The 18667-nt window shown below is 46.6% G+C and overlaps 1 protein-coding gene across 3 annotated transcripts in view; it reads right to left on the bottom strand.

The window, feature by feature from the left end:
* Window positions 1-5164: 5164 nt before the first annotated feature.
* CEP152 (centrosomal protein 152) overlaps window positions 5165-18667 on the bottom strand; it is a 475089-nt gene continuing 461586 nt past the window's right edge. For all 3 annotated transcript variants that reach the window (XM_069624789.1, XM_069624790.1, XM_069624791.1), the window contains 2 exons: window positions 18051-18154; window positions 5165-6439 (listed from right to left, as the gene is read on the bottom strand). In XM_069624789.1, coding sequence (XP_069480890.1) covers window positions 5400-6439; window positions 18051-18154 — 1144 coding nt within the window. In that variant the 3' untranslated portion in view covers window positions 5165-5399. The remainder of the gene's footprint in view (window positions 6440-18050; window positions 18155-18667) is intronic.

Below are 18667 nucleotides of genomic sequence, written 5' to 3'. Positions count from 1 at the left end.
GAGTAGGAAGCTGTGTGAGGCGGATGGTGCGATTTGGAGTTTTACCAGGAGGGATTCGTAGTCTTTGGTGCTGGCGGAGGTGTCCTTGGTTATTAGCCTGAATTGGCCTAAATGTAATATTGCAATCCCTCCTCCCCTTCGTGATCTGTTCTGAACGGTGAGAATGTAACCCAGTGGGAAGGTCTTGTGCGCGAGGGGTTCGTAGTCATCCGAGAACCAGGTCTCATTAATTAACAGGATGTCTGGGTTTTCTTCTGTGATGAGGTCGTAGATGTGGAGTTTGTTTTTGGGAACTGACCTGGCGTGGATGAGGGTGCAAAATATTTGGTGGGTAGAGGGTGGGTAGAGATGGGGACGGGGTCTGCTGTGGGGACTGGCAGTGGGAGGAGATGAAAAGGGGGTGGAGTCTGCGGATGAGGAAGCAGGTGGGATGGGGGACATGGGACTGGCAGTGGGGAGGTGGAGTGTGGAGATGAGGGAGCAGTAGGGGTTGGGAGAAAGGGATGAGGGAAAAGAGCTAGGAATGGGTTGGGTGCAGGCGGTGATGTTTCACTCCTATAATGTGGTGGCAGTGGTTGCGAACTGTCGGAAAATGGGTGATGCGAGGGGGGCATTAGGTGCCTGCGGTCTCGCCCTTTCCTTGAATTATTGGTGGTCATAGGTGTATGGGATACAGTGGGCGGTTCTCTGGTGAATGGGGTATTGTGCTAGAGCTTCTCTTGCTGCGCAAAGGGTGGGGAAGTGGGAGGTATATTAGGTGTCTTGCTGCATTCTCTGGTGTGTTCCATGGGGGGGGAATACTCTCTAATCCGTCTCTCCATCTTGCAGCTCTTATTTGTGCAGAGTGGGATCTACGGGTGAGGGAGAGTGTGACAGTTTGAGGAAGTGGGTGTGGTGAGGGCGGGGAAACAAGGGGGGTAAGGGATGCAAGTTAAAGGTGCGCTGTGGAAGGGGTTGGGCTGTGTGATGGCAGTGAAAGACTGTGTTGGTCTCGTTGGGGCTAGTGGTGCGCCAGGGAGCTGCACTGTTGTGGCCTGTGAGTGACATGGCGCCTAGATGACTATGTTACATGTTGAGGCCCAAGTTTCATAATGCAGTGAGTACAAGGTAGAACCAAACTATCTTTGTGTACAAGGTGAACACAGCTAGATTTGAGAGTTCTGTATAGTGGGAGCGAGGCCTACGGCTAAAAAATGCAAATTGGGTACAAGGCTAAACACAGCTAGATTTGAGAGTCCTGTATAGTGGGAGAGAGGGAGGAAAGTAATCACAGTATTGTACAGGTGTAGGTAAGTTTGCTAAATGTCTGGATTTCTAGGGTAGAGTAATTGCTCTACTCCCCACCCAGGCCACTCCTACCGTACCAGTCGCTGCTGGTTGACGGATGGCCACTGGCTTCTTCTGCTGACAGCTGCAGACACGATGGGGACTCGCCTCTGTTGGAGTCGCCCTTTGCTACAAGTCCCTCAGCACTTTTTGCGGGACTTATGGATTTTTGGTGCATTCCCAAGGGAGTGGCAACCTTTTTCTACACTGATTCTTTTACACTATCTTTTGGCAAACTTTGTATTTTTTTCTTTTTTAACGCGCTCTTGGAAAAATGCTTTCCTCAAGTTCTGTGGCATCTGTCATTGAATTTTGCTACACACAGCACTCTGTGCAGTGTGGCTCGGAGCCACTTCGGCTTCTCTTGTTATTTTCTTTGTGAGAACTCATGTTCACAAAGGCAGGGGGATATTTAATATCCTGCCTACATTTCATATTGTGAGCTCAGCACAACCCATTTTATAAGGAGTGCTGAGGGGTTAGTTACACTTATTCCCTTTCTCACTGCTCCTGTAACTTTTTTGATTACAGTGACAAGCACATCTGAATGGCTGGTGGCAGTGGTTTTATTCTACCTACCTTTGTGCAATTTTTGCTTCATGGCTGTACTTACAGTCGTGGTTGAGCGCAGAAGGGTCACCATTGACCCAAAATGCTGGTTGTATTCCTTTTTCAACATTTCTTGTTTGCTTGTTTCTTGTTGGTCCTTCATCTACTGTGCTGGGTGGCGGAGGTCCTGGTTTGACTTTTGTCTTCGGTGGGAATCCTTTGTAAATCCACCAAGGCTCCAGTGTGTCTGTGAGGGCTGGAAATGGCGTAGGACTCCAAAACTCTGCTGCTCTTTTGGTGTGCCTGCCTGGAACCAGTTCCAATTGGGGGCTGGCTGTCCTGAAAGGACAGCCACCCCCCAGAGTCTGAATGGTGAATGGGTGCCGATTGGCTGGATTCCAGCATAAAAAGCATAGTCTTGGGAAGATAGCTCAGCGGCAACATGCTCGCCTTTGAAGCAAAACGACACGGAGCAACACAGGTTCGATCCCCGGGTCCACACTTAGAAACCTCTGGGTATTAAGCGTGTTATAAATAACCAATCATATCATACCATATCCTGAGGCTGAAGACAAGCTGAACCCCAGAACAGAAGAATCGACTAGTAAGAAGGATAGATGCCCGCAGCCGCTTCCAGATGACCAGAGATGCCTTCAGAGTAATCGCTGCTGCCCGACCTCTTCTTCCAAGTGCCAGGAGAGCTCTGAAGAGGACGACTCTCCCCTTTAGATTGGTGGGACCAATCAATCTTGAGAGCCTGCATTTGGAGCCATCCCCCAATGAGCTGTGTCCATGTCCTGCAAACGGCGAATACCCTGGGACCTGTGGCCACTGTGCAGTGCATCCACCTCTGAAGATGGAATCCGCCCAAAACTTTGGTTGACTCCTTCCGGACCTCGATAGGCAGGATCCACTCCTTGAAGTCCCCTCACCAGAGAGGGAAATCGTTCTTTACTGGTGCTTCCCAAAAAGGCACCAGAATCATAGAACCCTGAAGAATCCTTTGCTGGAATCCCCTTCAGTAGACTACTGCTGCGAGATCCACTCCAATGTCCCTTCTTTCGTCTGCCTGGCCAGGAATCTGGTGACTGGTTCTGCTGCTGCATCGTGGGGGCATCGTGCTGCAACCTCTTCTTCACTAGAGTTGCTGTGCTACTCCTGTGTTGCCGATTTGTGTTTGGGGGTTTGCCCATACATGGTTGCCCTACCCCAACACCTGTGTGCCTACAGAGAGCGTTTGCCGAAGTGCCTGACCCTTTTTCTAACAAAGATTGCTTATTTACTTGTTACAGAAGATTTCCTCTGGAACTTTTGAACTTTCTACAGCTTATGCCCATCTTTTTTTTGGGCCCTCCAATCTGACTCTGAGACACTCATAATTAGATTGGGATGGACTTCTAAAGAGTTAGACTTCTTAAAACATTGCCAAGTATTTACTTACCTTGTGCTGGTTTTGTTTGTTATTTTACTTGAAACAGCCATTACAAAAAGGTATTGTACTTACCTTTTGAATTGCATACTGCCTTTCTCGAAGTATACAAAAGTGTGTTACTGTGACTATCGCATTGGTTCTTCTATGTGCTTACTGAAGGGTACAGTACTTACTTTTTACCTTACCTTCGTGTATATATAAAATAAACCATTATTTTTATATAACTTCAGTGTGTCCGTGTTTCTTTAGGCATATGTATATACGTTCTTTACACCGCCTACAGCCCTTTCTCCCTCCTAACATAAGACTGGCTGCTCAGCCATTGCTACCAACATAATTGTGTGGGTCAGGCCCGTACTAAGAGTTGGAGCCCTGTGTCCTAGGTGTGAGTCTTCTAAAGTCCTACCATTGATGAACTTTTGCAAAACTCCACAATGCCAGCGAAAATGCCTTGTGAGGGGGAATCAACCTGTGGGAGAGTTGTGTTTCTCTTGCGATGGCTTTCACCACTGAGGCAGGGAGATGTTTTTGTAGGTGGCATGCTTTGACGGCAGTGAGAGTGTTGGCCAAGTCTTCACGTGTGATTATTCTGAACTGGTTTCAGCTTGGAATGCTGCACTGAGCAATGGCTACAGTGGCCAAAGGTGAAGTTGATGCCGACATTGAGACACTAGATCGCATCTCTTTTGCCACTGAATAACTCATTGGTGGGTGTGCACCAGTCTACCGATTGTGGAATATAAGTTCTGCCAAATGTAACCGCCTTGAAAAAGGCGATGCCTTTCATTACATGCTTTGCTAATTGCAAAGGAGGATACCTTAGGTTGCAATGATGGGATCCCTGCAGGCAAATATTTCAAAGTGGTGAGGTCTTTTTGTTGAGGTAATTTCCCTGCGGATGGCGCATTTGCCATCAGTTAGTAAAGAGGTGCATACAACATCAACTTGTTATGGTATGGCTTCAGTGGGGAACTGGTGTTGATTGTGAACATATCGTTGAGGGTAAGTGTGCTGATTACATCATATACGATTGTGGAGGAGTCTAGGGTGGCTGCAGGTTGGTCAGGTCGTCCAGATTTTTTGATGGGACATCCATCTGGTATTTTCTGAATGAGCGGTTGGTGTCTTTGCTGGTTTCAGATGGAGCTGGTGGATAGATGCATGTGCAACTGGTACACAGAGCTATAGAGCAGGTGAAGATCTGTAGTGGAGGATTCCTGTGGTGGGAAAGTCCAAGAGATGATGTATGGAGGTGAAGAATATGTACACAGGGGCGGATGTAACAACTATTTGTGATTAAGAGCATCAACTTCAGGTGTAGCTATGAGGTTTGCATCATGGTGTACAGCGGAGGGTGCACGGAGAGCAAAAGGTTCAAGAGCATTTTGAATGATGGTGTAATACAGTGAAAGAGCCTGTGTTTATTTGAGGTGTGGCACCTGCCACTGAGATGGCCGTTTGTGTAGGGATCATAAGAAACAAGTCACGTGTAATTAACATGATCCAGCGCAAACTTGAGACACAATGCAGTGGTGGCCCTTGGGCCTCCTGGAATGAGTAGGATAGAAGTTGACATTGGCCTTTCTATTCATGCACTTGCTGCATGGCATCCAAGCGAGGGACACCATGGAGATTCTGCTGGAAAAGAAGGCGAAAAACCGTGCTAGTGGGCTGCAGGGTGCAGTGCTGGTAATTTGTTGAGTAACAGAAGGTAGCAGCGGTGTCTGAGGCTTCAGTAATCTTGATAAAGTAACCCTATTCAACAAATAACAAGCAATTATTGTAGATGGCGTTTTTGTATGTGGTTCATCAGGTTTAGGATGCAATTTATGAGTGTTGTTCAAATGACAGAGGCTCTTGTAAAATACATTTTATTTAAATATATTAATACAAAAATTGCACATCAAACTGATTGAGGTATAAAAATAGATGATCTCAGACAAATAGACATACAACTTTAAACAAAAAGATGACACATACAGCAGTGACAACCAATTTAAGTTAGACAGTTCTTCACACACAACAGCACTTAAAAGTTGGACACGATAAACCAAACAGCAATCTTTTTTACAGGACATGCTAGATCGCATCTTTAAGTAAAAGTGAGCTGAGGGCTATCAAACCCACTGTCCTGTTGGACAGAGCCAACATCAAAGAGCAATTTCCTAGAATATGCTTTAGATGCTTTTCCGATCTCAAACCTTTGATTGGAATTGGTTCTTTGAGTGAAAACTGTTCCTGGAATATTAGAACTCTGGTGGAGACGGTGTTCCGCCATCTTGCTGAAATGGTCTTTACTGCAGTGTGCAGCTTTTCTCTTTGCAGCATGCTCAGGGTTGTTTTCACCGAGAGTTTCCCTGCCAAGCACATCCAGACTTTCATCATGTGAAGAAAGCAAGCCGGCTGCTGAATACTGCCCGACGGGATTACAAGACTGTGCTTGTGCGTTTGCACTCTTCACAGAGCTTTCTTTTTGCACAGCATGTAACTGTGCCAGGGAATTACCGTCCAGTTTTAAATTCTCGCTTAATAAGCTCCAGTCATTTGGCCCACTTTCATCCCGTACTGGAGTTTCCTGAATATCAAACCTTGGGCTTCTTTCAGATGGGGCCCTTGCATATGCTCTAAGATGGTTTGGCAAACATCCTTTCAAAGCAGTTTGTTTGGTATGGATTTTAAATGGCACATGGTCCGATTCAGAGTCCGAGAGACCATCAATCCAGTTAAAATCATGCATGCTTTTTAGCTTCACTTTAGGGATGCTGGATTTTGGATTTTGAAATTGGGTGGCATTTGCAGAATTTACTAGACATTGTGGTGATGATTTTACTCCACTGGGCAATAATTCTTTTCCATTTTCATCAACCAATACAGGCACCACTTCTTTCAAGGGTCTGTCCTTTCTGATCTGTACATTTGCATCTTCATAAGGCACAAGTGTAGCTTCTTGAGTCATTACGTCTTTTACCTTATGCTTCAAGACACAGGGTATGCATTTTGTCCCATCACTATCTAATTTGTAACCAGTTTGATCTTTTGATAGGCTATCACCATTGTTTAAAGCACTAAGCACATTATTGCAACTCCTCCCTCTCACGAATCCGGCCGGTAGCTCTCCATGCTGGGACCGTGCTAAAAAGGAAGGAAACAGATTTTGCAATTGGTAAAATGAAAAAATTCAAAACGTACTGACAGATTGGGTTAAAAATTCGGCATATTGGCAAACTCGGCACCATGCTGTTGATGTGAACCTCTCCCCAGGAAATCAGAATACACTTACATCTTCTGCTACTTTATTGATAATGTAATAAAGAAATTGGCATTAAAAAAACAGTAGGAATAGCGCCAAAACAAAGAGGAATCAAAAGGAACAAATCCTATTTGCCAATTTGGGCACTTTTTAACAACTCCACCTACAATACAGGTAGTGCAGCTGCCAGCTCTTATGAGCAATCTGCCGGTTGAGCATACTGAAAAGCACATGACTTGAAATGAAGAAATTAAATTATGATTGCATTAAATGCAATTATTAGGTTACTTTAATGTTGTGCTTGTCTTGAAATTGAGGGAAATAGGCAAGTGGACAAGGCTCACTTCGTACCGTGATGAAGCCACAGAAACAGCGAAAGGGAAACAAGTTAATCCTTTCTCTTGTTATGGTTATGATGACTGAATCAAGAAAACAAAGATGATGAGAAGCAGTAGAGTCTCATTTTGACTGGCTGCATTTCATACTTGGGAGGATCATGCAACCCAGGAATTTACACATTATGGGTGTAATTTCACACTACTGCTTTTTTTTTTTAAAAAACTTTGAGTTACTGCTGAATTATCTGAATCCCAATTATTATTTAAACTGAAATAAAAATAGAGCAATATCGAAAACAAATAAAAAGCTTATTTTAATTATCTGAACAAAAAAAAAAACCTACACAAAATAAAATTATTTTTAAAGTATGGCAGATAACTGGCACTTTAAGGAGCGGTTGGAGGGTTCAGCCACTGAGTTTTGGGCCTGAGAAAAATACTAAGGGCTTGATTTACAAACATGTTTTAACATGGGAAAGTCCCATTAAAAAATGTTTTGTCAATTAGGCCCTAAAATGTCCCAGTAAAAAACATTGGTGCTAAAATATTTCCATTGAAAAGTAAACATTTTCGCAAACAGGGTACTAAATAATTTGACAAATGTGCTTGTTAAAAACAAATTAGTTATAGAAACACCAAATCAACTTTAATAGTCAGCTAAACAAACTTTCAGGCAATAGCACAAGTGTCCGACAGAAAACTTGACTGCTTAAAGATTCGGAAGTCACTCATTCAATAGACAAAACAAAGTAACATTTAATCAAAATGTGTCAAATAACTACAGTTTAATACATAACACAATCATTGCAAATCTAATTTCAATGAGCATACTTTCAGCCTACTTGATATTTGCATACATCTTGACAAAATAATTTATTGCACATATTTTCTATGGGTTAAACAACTGCACAAATACATGGCTACTATCATGAAAAAGGCAGCTTAAGAAAAAGCAAAGTTGCTAGCTAATACAGTCCTATGGGGACACAGACCCTTGCACATATGGAATGGGAGCAATCTAACTAGCAAAATAAGGAAGAGGAAAAATTGCAAAGGTTTAACACCCACATTGTTGTTGGCTGTAGCAGAGTGAACTGCTGATGGCCTATATCTAGCCTGGCGGTGAGGTGATGCGGAAAGATTATGTGCTGAATAGTTGCAGCAAGAAGCTTAATTACACGTCTGGTGAGGTTTTTATATTTGCAGTGCTGTACAGAGTACTATGGGAAAAATGAAATATTACCTTCATAGTGATTCAGGGGCTCTGCGAGCAGTTCTTCCTGATGGTTTGGGCTGAGGGAATACGCAAGGGATGACTCATTAGATGAGGTCTGGTCAGGCATGTGCACCAATGCTGCCCGTCAAAAGCTCTGGTCAGCTCCCCCTAGATGGGAACATGAGCTCCTCAGAAACCAAGCTCCCTAGCTGAGCAATAAAGGGGTGAGTGAAAATTCAACTTTTTCCCTTTAAACAGAAGTCCTTTCGTCAAAGACAGTTTCAGGAAAAACTCATCTCGACATTAAAAGCGGATCAGTGTACCTGAACAGATTTTGCAAATTCAGAGCAATCTGCAGAAGACTGAAATACAGTCATCGGAGGAAGGAGTAAAGGTAACCGCCTCACCAATTCAGAAACAAAAGCCATCCCCACAGAATTCTGATCCTTTCCCCTTGCTATTTGCATATTTCAAGTAACTTTGGGTCTCACCCTAAGTTACTAGGGGAATCCAGACGTGGACCCCTTGCTCACTATTCTTAGTGAGGCACAGCTACACCCTACACCCTACACCTGGCTGGGGTTGCTTTTGGTACTCTTGCTCAGAGGAGAATTGCCTAACATTTCGGTGCTGGACTGCCCCAGGGCAGGACAAATACTGATATGTTTAGGATATTTCTCCTCTGTGAAAGAAAGTGAACTAAAGACTCTGGGGTAAGGTTCTTGTAACAAGGAAGCATGTCTGGCAGAGAGTATCCCAGGACCCCTCCTCCCCCTTGTTATTTTCTGATCCTTTCCCAACAAAGATAAGTACAACTGACACTGCGCTCCACTTGGAAGCAAACAAGTCTACTTTAGGGAGACACCTGTGGCGGATTTCCATCTGCTATGAGAACCATCCGGGTATTTTTAATCAATTTTCCAGTGAATTCCACAAGAAAATTAGTTCTTAGCAGCTTCCCTGTGATAACATGCTTGGTGATGTAAAAGGTTTTGTTGTCTACATCAGTAAGCCTTTGTCATGTTAATATTTTGGTGTGCACAACCTTTTAGGAATTAAGTTAGATCTAGCAGAGACACGCAAGTTCTAAGCTACTGTTACACTAGAGAAGTTCCCAAGAATGGCGGTCAAGCTACACATGGCTGAAACATCTCCATGATGCGATAAGTCATCTTGAAGCCCCTCGACAACTTCAATATTTCTGATCCCCCTACCTTCAAATTGCAGCTCGAACAGACCTGCCTGATGCGGTTTCCTTGCAAAGGCATCCCTAGCATTGCCTTGGTTCCTAAGGACTGGCTATGGCCTATTCCCCAACTATTTTACCATTTTGATATGCCTCTTACAGTCGAATTCCCAGCTTACCTGCCTGTATATAGTGCATATGCTGCTTGTATCACTGTGTGCTTCTCCCTTACAGGTATGGGTGGTTATTGAGTTAACTGTGCTTAGTAAAGATTTATTTTTACAGAGCTTTGCTTGGACATCATGTATATTGTAGTACTTAATATACTGCTGTTTGGAAGGTCCCACTGCTGAGCCACATCTCTGGGAAGTATAGCCTGCCCACAGTCCTAGCTACCAAAATGGAGGAAAGGGAATAGGTCAATCTACCTTTATTGGCTTAACCTTTATGAATGATGCACCTGTGAAAAGAGTTGGGGCACATGCTTCGGCATAATGCATAGAAGTCCTGGATCCCCCACAAACCATGGTGCTTCTCCACAGAAAAGGATTTGGTCACGACCCCACTGCAGGAATAAATGATGATCAAACTTATGACTCAGTACCCAATCGTTAAGAGAATGACAAAGGACAGTCAGTATGCCTGCGTTAATCACACCTTGCACATGTAGCACTACAGGAGGAAATCTGTATCACAATAGCCCCATGCCAGATCTTAAGTGGAATCAGAAATAGTGAATGGGAGCAAGTGTTTCCCTGCTTTTCCAAAGAAGATATTGCAGTGGTGTCTGAATGCGAATTAATGGTTCTTTCATGCAGAACAGAAAGAAAAGTGGTCATGGCTAGAAAGATCACCTTAAACTCCAACGCTTTGAGATGAGGATTCTTTTCCGGTACAGACCACAGACCATAGTTTGTAGGACTAAACCTATATCGGAGGCATCTATTATAGATACCCAAGAATAAAGACATTGAAAAAACCTCTGAGACGAAAATTCTCCACCCAAGTCTACCAATAAAGAACATGAAACTACTGTAGAGGAATCGCATGTTGGGGCTGCCAATGCTGAGCCAATGGACTGGAAGACTAGATCTTTGCGTGCTGCATCTTTCCAATGGCACCAAACAAATGCAGGAGTTCATGAGACCCAAAATAATATGGTATCAAATAGTTTGAATAAGCTTTGTTTAAAGAAAAACATGATTATTTCCTTAATATCTGCATTCCTCTATGGGGGAGGGAATGCTAGTCACAGATTTATCCAGGATCGCCACAGAAAATGTATGCTTGAATTTGAACAGCGTACTTCACACTTTTGTAACCATTTCCAGAACAAGATATCTTATGGGGCTCTGATCAATCAAATAGTCTAGGTAGGGATACAAAAGAATCGACTGAAGCCGAGATGCACCACCAATACCAAGAGGGCATTGATGAATACCCTTGGGACAACCTTCAGGCCCAAAGGAAGACATTTGTACTCCAAGTATATGGTAAACATCAATTATTTTTTATGATCTTGGTGTTCAGGGATACGAAAGCAGGCACAGGAAAGTGCAGATATGCTGCATGGACTATGAGTACCCTAGTCACTATGGTGAATAACTTTACTCATACGTCCCGTCCTCTTTCCTCCATCCTTGTGGGAAATTTCACTGAACAAGACCATAGAGTGGAGCCATGACAGCCTGCCTCATATCTACGAAGACGGGGCCTGCAGAACCACCTTACCAAACTCTGCATTGTGCCTGGAACTGGTGTCCAAGGAATAGGGCTTGCTGAAAGCCGACTGAGTGGCCCAAGTAGCTGCCCTGCTAATGACATTCCAAGAAGCATGTCTCTAAAATGCAACGGCAATGGCATTAGCCCCAACCACATGGGCATGGAGCCCCTCCGGGACTGGCTTGCCAAAGGCTGTATACGCCTCTGAAATGGCCTGAACCATCCAACTTTCGATGGAAGCCTGAGAGCTGGGGAGCACCCAAATGTAACAAACAATGCCTCAGACTTTGTGAAAGATTTTGTCAGTGAGAGGTAAAACTTGAGGACCCTCTTGAGGTCCAAGGAATATAGGGACCTCTCTGCTTCTGACTGCGGGTTCGGGAAGAACTTTGGCAGGCAGCTCTCTTGATTCAGATGAAATGGAGAGACCACCTTAGGCAAGAAGTTTGAGTGAGTTCACAAGAAGACCTTGTCGTTGTGAAACGTGGTGAAAGGCTCGCCGAAGACAACGCCTGCAGCTCACTGACCCTGCGTACAGAGGTGAAAGCTACCAGTAAAACTGTCTTTGGTGTTACCAAGCAGATGTCCAAGAGGCCATCGGCTCGAAAGGTTTGTGCTGCAAAGTTGCAAGAACCACATTGGGGCTCCATACCGGATGCAGCCTATGCACTCGAGGAAAAAGCCTGGACAAGCCGAAAACACAGGCTATGGGGAATTCTATAAGCCTCAATGGCCAGCAAATAAGTGCGGCAAGTATCCCCATTAACTCTAGAACGAGCCAGGTGTGCTGAAAAAGCCAGTACGCCATCAAGACCCTGGTCACGAAACCAATGGCAGAACCTAGTCCATTTGCTCTTATATTGGGACAGATTAGAGGGCTTTGTGGCCTGTTGAATGATGTCCCAGTTGTCATCTAAAAATGTAGCCTGTTGAAGCCTCAGCTGGTCAGGAACCAGGCCGCCAGTGCCAGCCTGGCCCAGATGTTCCATTGCCCCGCCCTGCTGCGTCAGGAAGCCCCTGTTGGGGACCGGAAGGTGGAAAGACCCTGGGAGCACAAATGCAGCAGATCTGAAAACCAGGCTGTCGAAGGCCAGGACCTGCAGAAGGTCTGCTGGGGTAGGGGGTTGGGCAATAACGCATAACACCTGCGGCCGTGCCAACAGATCTGGAAGGTGTCTCCCAGAGACCCCAGACCCCGTCCTGCCCACTAGGAAAACTGGGGCACTTGGAATTCAGAGTAAATGCAAAGAAGTCCAGGTTTGTGAACCCCCATGGCTGGAACAGGGGCAACAAGGAATTGGTGTGAAACTCCCATTCATAGGTGTTGAACCCCAATTGGCTCAGCTGGTCCACTTCTGCGTTGCTGTCCCCCGGGAGGTGGACTGCTGAAATACAGACCACCTCCGTCAGGGCCCATTCCCAGATCAATACCACCTCCATGCAGAGGAGGCGGGGGGGGGGGGGGGGGTTTACAGGTGCCACCCTGCTTGTTCAGGTAAAAACATTGCAGTAGAATTGTCCATCCTGACCAGACCTGTCCCCGGTGTGGAGAAAAAACGCCTTGAGGGCCAGGTCCACTGCCCTCAGCTCCAGCAGATTGCAGGAGGGCTTCCGCCCTGGGCCATGTGCCATGAATCGCGTAGCCCTCCAGAGTAGCCCCCCCTGCCGAAAGAAGATTCCGTTGTCATCACCAGGGTAGGCTGCGGTCAGGTGAAGGGGGCTCCCACAGAAACATTGACGTCCATCAACCACCAGCGAAAATCAGTCAGGAGTAGCACGGCTATTTGGATCCTGCCCGACTGGGACCCCGTCTCCTGATCACAACTGGCCATCAGGTGGAGCTGGAGGTGCATTCTCTTGAGGCGAGCGCGCTGCACAGTGAGCACGCAGGATGCCATCAGCCCTAGACAGTGCTGGAACTGCCATGCCAATGTGGGCGAGTTGGTCAGAAAGTGCCCTATCACCTTTCAAAGGGAGAGGAGCCTCTGTGGTGTGGGGGAACACCCACTGAACGGCTGTGTTCCAACGCACCCCTAGGAAGACCAGATTCTGGGAGCAGGACAACTGACTTCCTCTGGTTGAGGGAGAACCCCAGCTGATGAATGTCCACCACTGAGTGCATCACCTCATCGGGTGACGCCGCCTTCACCAGCCAGTCGTCCAGATAGGGGTATAGGGGATGACCCAAGCGGAGGAGACTTGCCACTGCGTTCAAATTTGTGAAGACACGAGAGGCCGAGTTCAGGCCAAAAGGCAGCACCTTGTACTGGAAGTGGTACGACAATCAAACCACAGAAACTTCTCTGATGCGGCTTGTAGATGGGGACGTGCAGATACGCATCCTTGAGGTCTAGGGAACAAATCCAGTCCACTGGACACAGACTCTGCTATGTGCGCAGGAGTAATCATCTTGAAGCGTTCTAGCTGTAGAGACAGATTGAGACATGACAGGTCCAGGACAACCCTCAGGCCCTCCTGGTTGTTCTCGAGTACCGCAAGAATCCTGTAGTAGAAACCAGAGCCCCTGTCTGATTAAGGAACCCGTTCTATCGCCTGCATCTCCAAGAGTAAAAGGACCTCCCGTGAAAGAGCCGGGGACCTGAACTGACGAAGAGGAGGAGAAGATGGAAGAGGAAAAGGAAGAGGAAGACTGAAGCCTCTGGAGACTATGAATAGGATCCAAGGGTTCTTGAAAAGATGCTTCCAGCTGTCCTGGAAAAGAGCCAGTCGGCCCCTCACTGGGGAACTGTGTTCCCTGATCGTGACATCACTGTTTCTTGGCATCAGAGGTGGGGGCAGAGGGGAGCAGAAAAACCCATGCAAAGTCTTCTGCTGCTTCCTCCTGTTGTCGTTGGGCAACCTTGCAGGCCTCTGCCTACCGCGGTCCCGGAACCCCTTGAAGCCAGTGAAAACGCATGGTTTGAATTTGGTCCTGTCCTGAGACTGAGGGAAGGACCTATGCCCTGACTGTCAGGATGACCAAGGACTTGGCGGTTTAAGTGGAGGTTTTCTCCTTTGTCAACTCGTTATCGGTTGATGAATGAAAAAGGTCCATGCCCTCAAAGGGCAGACCTAGGATCAGCTCTTGCACGTCAGATGAAAACTTAGTGGCATGCATCCACACTGTCCTTCTCATCTTGACATCCAGGAACAGCCCTCTGCTGGCTGTGTCGATGTGGGAGACCGAAGACTCCATGAGGTCCTGCGCAATGGCCTGGGCATCCACCAGACGGGCTTTGAAGGAGGCTTGCCTCTCCAAAGGGAGGTAAGGTAGAAACTCCGAGCTCCCCCCCACAGCTTCTGGTAAGCCGCAGCTAAAAGGGCGTTAGCGTTGGCTTGCTGTAGATTCAGTCCTGAAATGGCATAACAGCGTTTTCCCAAAGACTCGAGAACCTTGTCCTCCTTGGAAAGACAACTGAGGTGGCTCCTGTCGAGGAAGACTATGGTTTCGAAAATAGTGAGGCCGCAGTCACCACTGACTTATGTGGCTGTGGGTGTGAGGCCAGGATGTTTGGCTCCCCACCAGTCAGCCTGAACCTGCTGTCCAACTTCTTGTTCATCTGGGTTTTGGCCCTTGGCTTCTCCCAGACCTTTCTCGCCACCTGCAGGACATCCTCCTGGAGAGGGATGAAAGACCGGATTGTGGTGCGCTTGCCCAAAACCTCTGCTATACTCGCGACTCCTGGGGGGTTTCCTCAGGCAGAGGGACCACCAGGCCTTAAAGGCGGTCATGAAAGGCCTTAACGGATGCCGAGGGTTACTCGCCCTGGGCGTTCTTGCCATCCATCGCGCCCACGCCCCTTTTTTACAGACCAAGTGGAGTCTGGGTCCTGGGACACAAGTGCTCGCGGGGTCCCCCTAGGACCGTAGCTGAAGACAGGTGGAACGGCTGTTGAGGGGAAGGCGTTGGTGGTACAAGAGGATGGGGGGGGGGTAGAACTAGCACTGGCACTGCTAGCGCTGGAGGAACATGCGGATGACCCAGAAGAGGAGGCCGGGGAGCCACCACCTGCAGGTTCACCTCCTTCACTACATCCTTCAGGAGCCCAGTCATATGAGGGGAACGCATGAGGAGGAGGAAGAACTTGAAGAAGCAGTCTTAGCGAATCGCCAGATCCCTAGGGGCCCGGCCCCGAAGCGTTTGTTCCCTGCTCCTGTCCAAAGCGCTGAGGTGCCTGAGGCGCGTAGCCGTAAGGCTATGATGGGTAGATGTACCCCTGAGGAGACCTGTACCATACAATCCGCTGTCACTTCCAGCGGAAAGGGGACTGGAACCTTCTTGCAAGGCCCATTCAATGGGTGAGATACAAAATGGCAGCCAGCCTAGCAGGCTCCGCTGCGTGCCTATCTGCGATTTTCGGGCCTTGCGCCATGCCCTGGGCGCGAAGGACCCCAGCCACGAGAGGGCTCAGACATGTGAGGAAACAGCTTGGGTCCTGCACCCGAAGCAGAAACATCAACCTCAGAGATCACTCTGGTAGGCACTGAGCCCTCGGCCGGCTGGCCGGTAGAGGTAATGCCCGGGCTCACGACTTCGGAGCGAGCTACGGTAGGCTGCGCGCCCTCAGCACCTGCGCCGGTAGTCGTGCTGGATGGTGCTGAGGACTGACTCTTGGAGGTAGCACCCGACTATTGCTTACCCCTTGGGGTCGAAGAAGAAAACTAACTTGATCGCCCTTCTGAGGGCAGCCCGGTAGGGCCCTTGAGCCTGGGAGCCGGTAGCCTTGACGGCCTCAGGTCTGCTTCGGGTGGGACGGGGGGGGCATGGGCAGGAGGCGAGGCACCGAAGTGAGGTTAAATAAGATTGAAAAACAATGAAGGGGAGCAAGGGAAAGTTCAAAAAAGTCTCTGCGCTATCGTCCAGGTCCAACACTGTCCGTATGGAAAAAGGGACTGAGGTGAGGTGCCAAAGGGCAGGGCCTCGGTCCAAGGCCGCCCCTCTACGTACAGTACTAAATTTAAAGGGGAAGCAACAATTTTCGTTGCCAGAGTTTCTTGTACCGTCCCCTTGGGAAGCCCACAAGGATGGAGGAAAGAGGACGAGGCGTACAACTACTAATGCCCCATTTGTAGAGATTAAAGAGGTATGGAGGTCCATGATGACTATTTCCACCAAGAGAAAAGCATTTAGAAACAGTCAGAGTAGGTCCAATGGCTTCTGATGTTTTCAGAATTGCGCGGTAATGAGCAAAAAAAAAATCCCTGATCACTGATATTTTACAACGGCTTCTATTGCATTTAGAGGGAAGAATTGGTTCATCTCCAAGTGACATTCAGGGGATAAAGGTGAAAAATAAGAATGCCTCAGTGAGTAACCCTGCTTCAAAACACAGCAGTCGTTTGTAATGTCTTGCAAGCACTTTAAAAAAAATGATTCGGCAGGAATACATTCTAAAAATAAAATGCTTGGAAACCAATTCACAGAAAGTGCGATGCAGTCTTCTTTGAGGAGTCTCTAGAAGCTGCAAATGCAGGTTTCCATTTTGAACGAAATCTTGATTAAAATTTAAAGCTTTAAAGTAGGATCCAGCAGCCAAGCTTGGTTCTCCATTCCAATTAAACTAAGTGAATAAGACAACGAGCTTCCGACACGTCCCTGGAATATAGCAAGGGATTCCAAAGGGTACAGCTATCTTGCAACAGTGCCAACAGTCTAGAATCGCTCATTGCTATCCACCTGCTTGGAGACGTAGCCATTCAAAATGTCACTGCACAATTTCAGAAACTTTTGGATCGGCATACAATAGGTGCTATTTGGAGGCAGAAATTATGTTTTTTAATTTTGGTGCCCGCAGTCTGAGTCAGTTGGACTTCAAGAGATTCTCTTTTTTCTGGAACAAAGGCCCAACAGCAATAATGGAGGTGCAGAGCAAAACACCGTTGGCAATGGCAGCCCAAAGACCATTGCATGTATTGGGAACCTTGCCACACAGCACAATCCGATAAAGGAGCAGCACACAATTCTAAAGCAGGCACTAGACCGTTCTGCTGCAAAACAGCCATTAAGGACTTCCTGCAAGCCAGCTGGCCAGGAGAAAAGACGGTACTTTACTTTTTAAGTGTTGTACACTACTGAAATCACCTAAAAAGACCCAAGCACAGACTGTGGATGGGGTCTGAAAGTGCAACCTCTTCAAATTTGATGAGGAGTGATGCTTAAAAGAATACTTGCATCTTGACTAGGACCTTGAGTGTTTCTTTTCCTCATCCTCTTCTGTATGTTCCTCAGCCAGAGCCAGCAGAGCGCTTGTGGCAGAGCTGCAGGTCCAAGAACAGCCATCTCTGCCTGTACCCTTAAGGAACAGTTAACACCACTGACACTCTATGTGTGTGAAGGGTCTCCATAGGAGACACCTGGCATGAACCATAGGCATTGGTGTCATCTTACAACAAACACCTTACTGGTGTGCATTCAGCACGAACATCTGCCATGTGCGCTCTTTGGGCCTCATCACAATTTGGGCGGTAGCCCTCAACTGCAGCTGTTAACTGTACTACCACCATATTTAAGTGCTGGCCCTATCACGAGTATTTACCCCCATCTCGGAGCTGGGGGTAAATACGCTGAATAAAATTCCCATTTTCAGTGCAATTACCACCACCAGTATTAGCGTGCGATAATTGCGCCGAAAACGACCCATTTGGTCGAATGCACTCGCGATGAGGCCTTTTGCAAGGTTTGAACCCTGAAGTCTTTTGAGGAGACAAACCAACAGATTCAGAAAAATACTGAGTGGAAAGGTTATAGAGCAGGGACTGTGAGCAAATCGAAAAAAAAGTAACGTTTATGGAAGCACATGTATATTATACAGGCACAAATGACAGTTTAAGCCACAGACGTCCCTGAGGCTGTGAACAGTACCATACCAGGAGCCGCACCGGTCTCCAAGTGGCTGTTTAAAGGCTCTGCCTAGAGTTATTTTATTTTTTTTATGTGAGGAATCTGCAGGAGCAAAGCATTTATTATAATTAAGCATACTTTAAGTGCACTTACATTTTATATAAAAGCAATGAGGTTCCTGTTACCTTACCTGCGTGTGCATATTTGCTGTGTGATTTGTGGGTAATTGGCGTTTCTAACACTTTGGCCATAGTAGCAAGTTTGCTGGCAGCATTCATAATTTTCTTTTCTGCACTGTTAGGAATTCAAGAAGATTAAAGTCAAACACAGGCTTCAATATTCCTTTATCATGGTTTACCGACTTACTTTACAAAATATATATATATTTCAACCCTGGTTAGGTTATAGTAATGTCTTACTTCTTGGGGCTAACTAACTCAATTCATTTCAGATCGTGCAAAATGAAATAGTATGTGTAATCCACAACATTCCCAAAAGAGATAACGGGTGCTAGAAAGAAACTACACTGGCTTCCTGTGTCAGCAAGGATACATTTCAAGGCCATCACCCAGATTCATTAATACATCTACGGCAATGCTCCAAAATATCTGAAGGAGAATTAAACTCTATATAGTCTATCACGACAGCTTCGCTCTAGTACCAGTGGCCAGATTACTATTCCTAGAGTAAAGAAAAGCAGGATTCGGGGGAGATCTTTTACTGTATTAGCAGCACAAATCTGGAATACACTTCCCTCTGCGTTGAGACAAGAAGCTAACTTGCAGTGCTTTAGAACATTTCTTAAGA

This window comes from Ambystoma mexicanum, chromosome 11 (genome assembly GCF_040938575.1).
Source record: "Ambystoma mexicanum isolate Mex_15411 chromosome 11, UKY_AmexF1_1, whole genome shotgun sequence".
Taxonomy (NCBI): domain Eukaryota; kingdom Metazoa; phylum Chordata; class Amphibia; order Caudata; family Ambystomatidae; genus Ambystoma; species Ambystoma mexicanum.
Note: the sequence above shows the minus strand (reverse complement) of the source record. Positions and strands in the feature narration are given on the sequence as shown.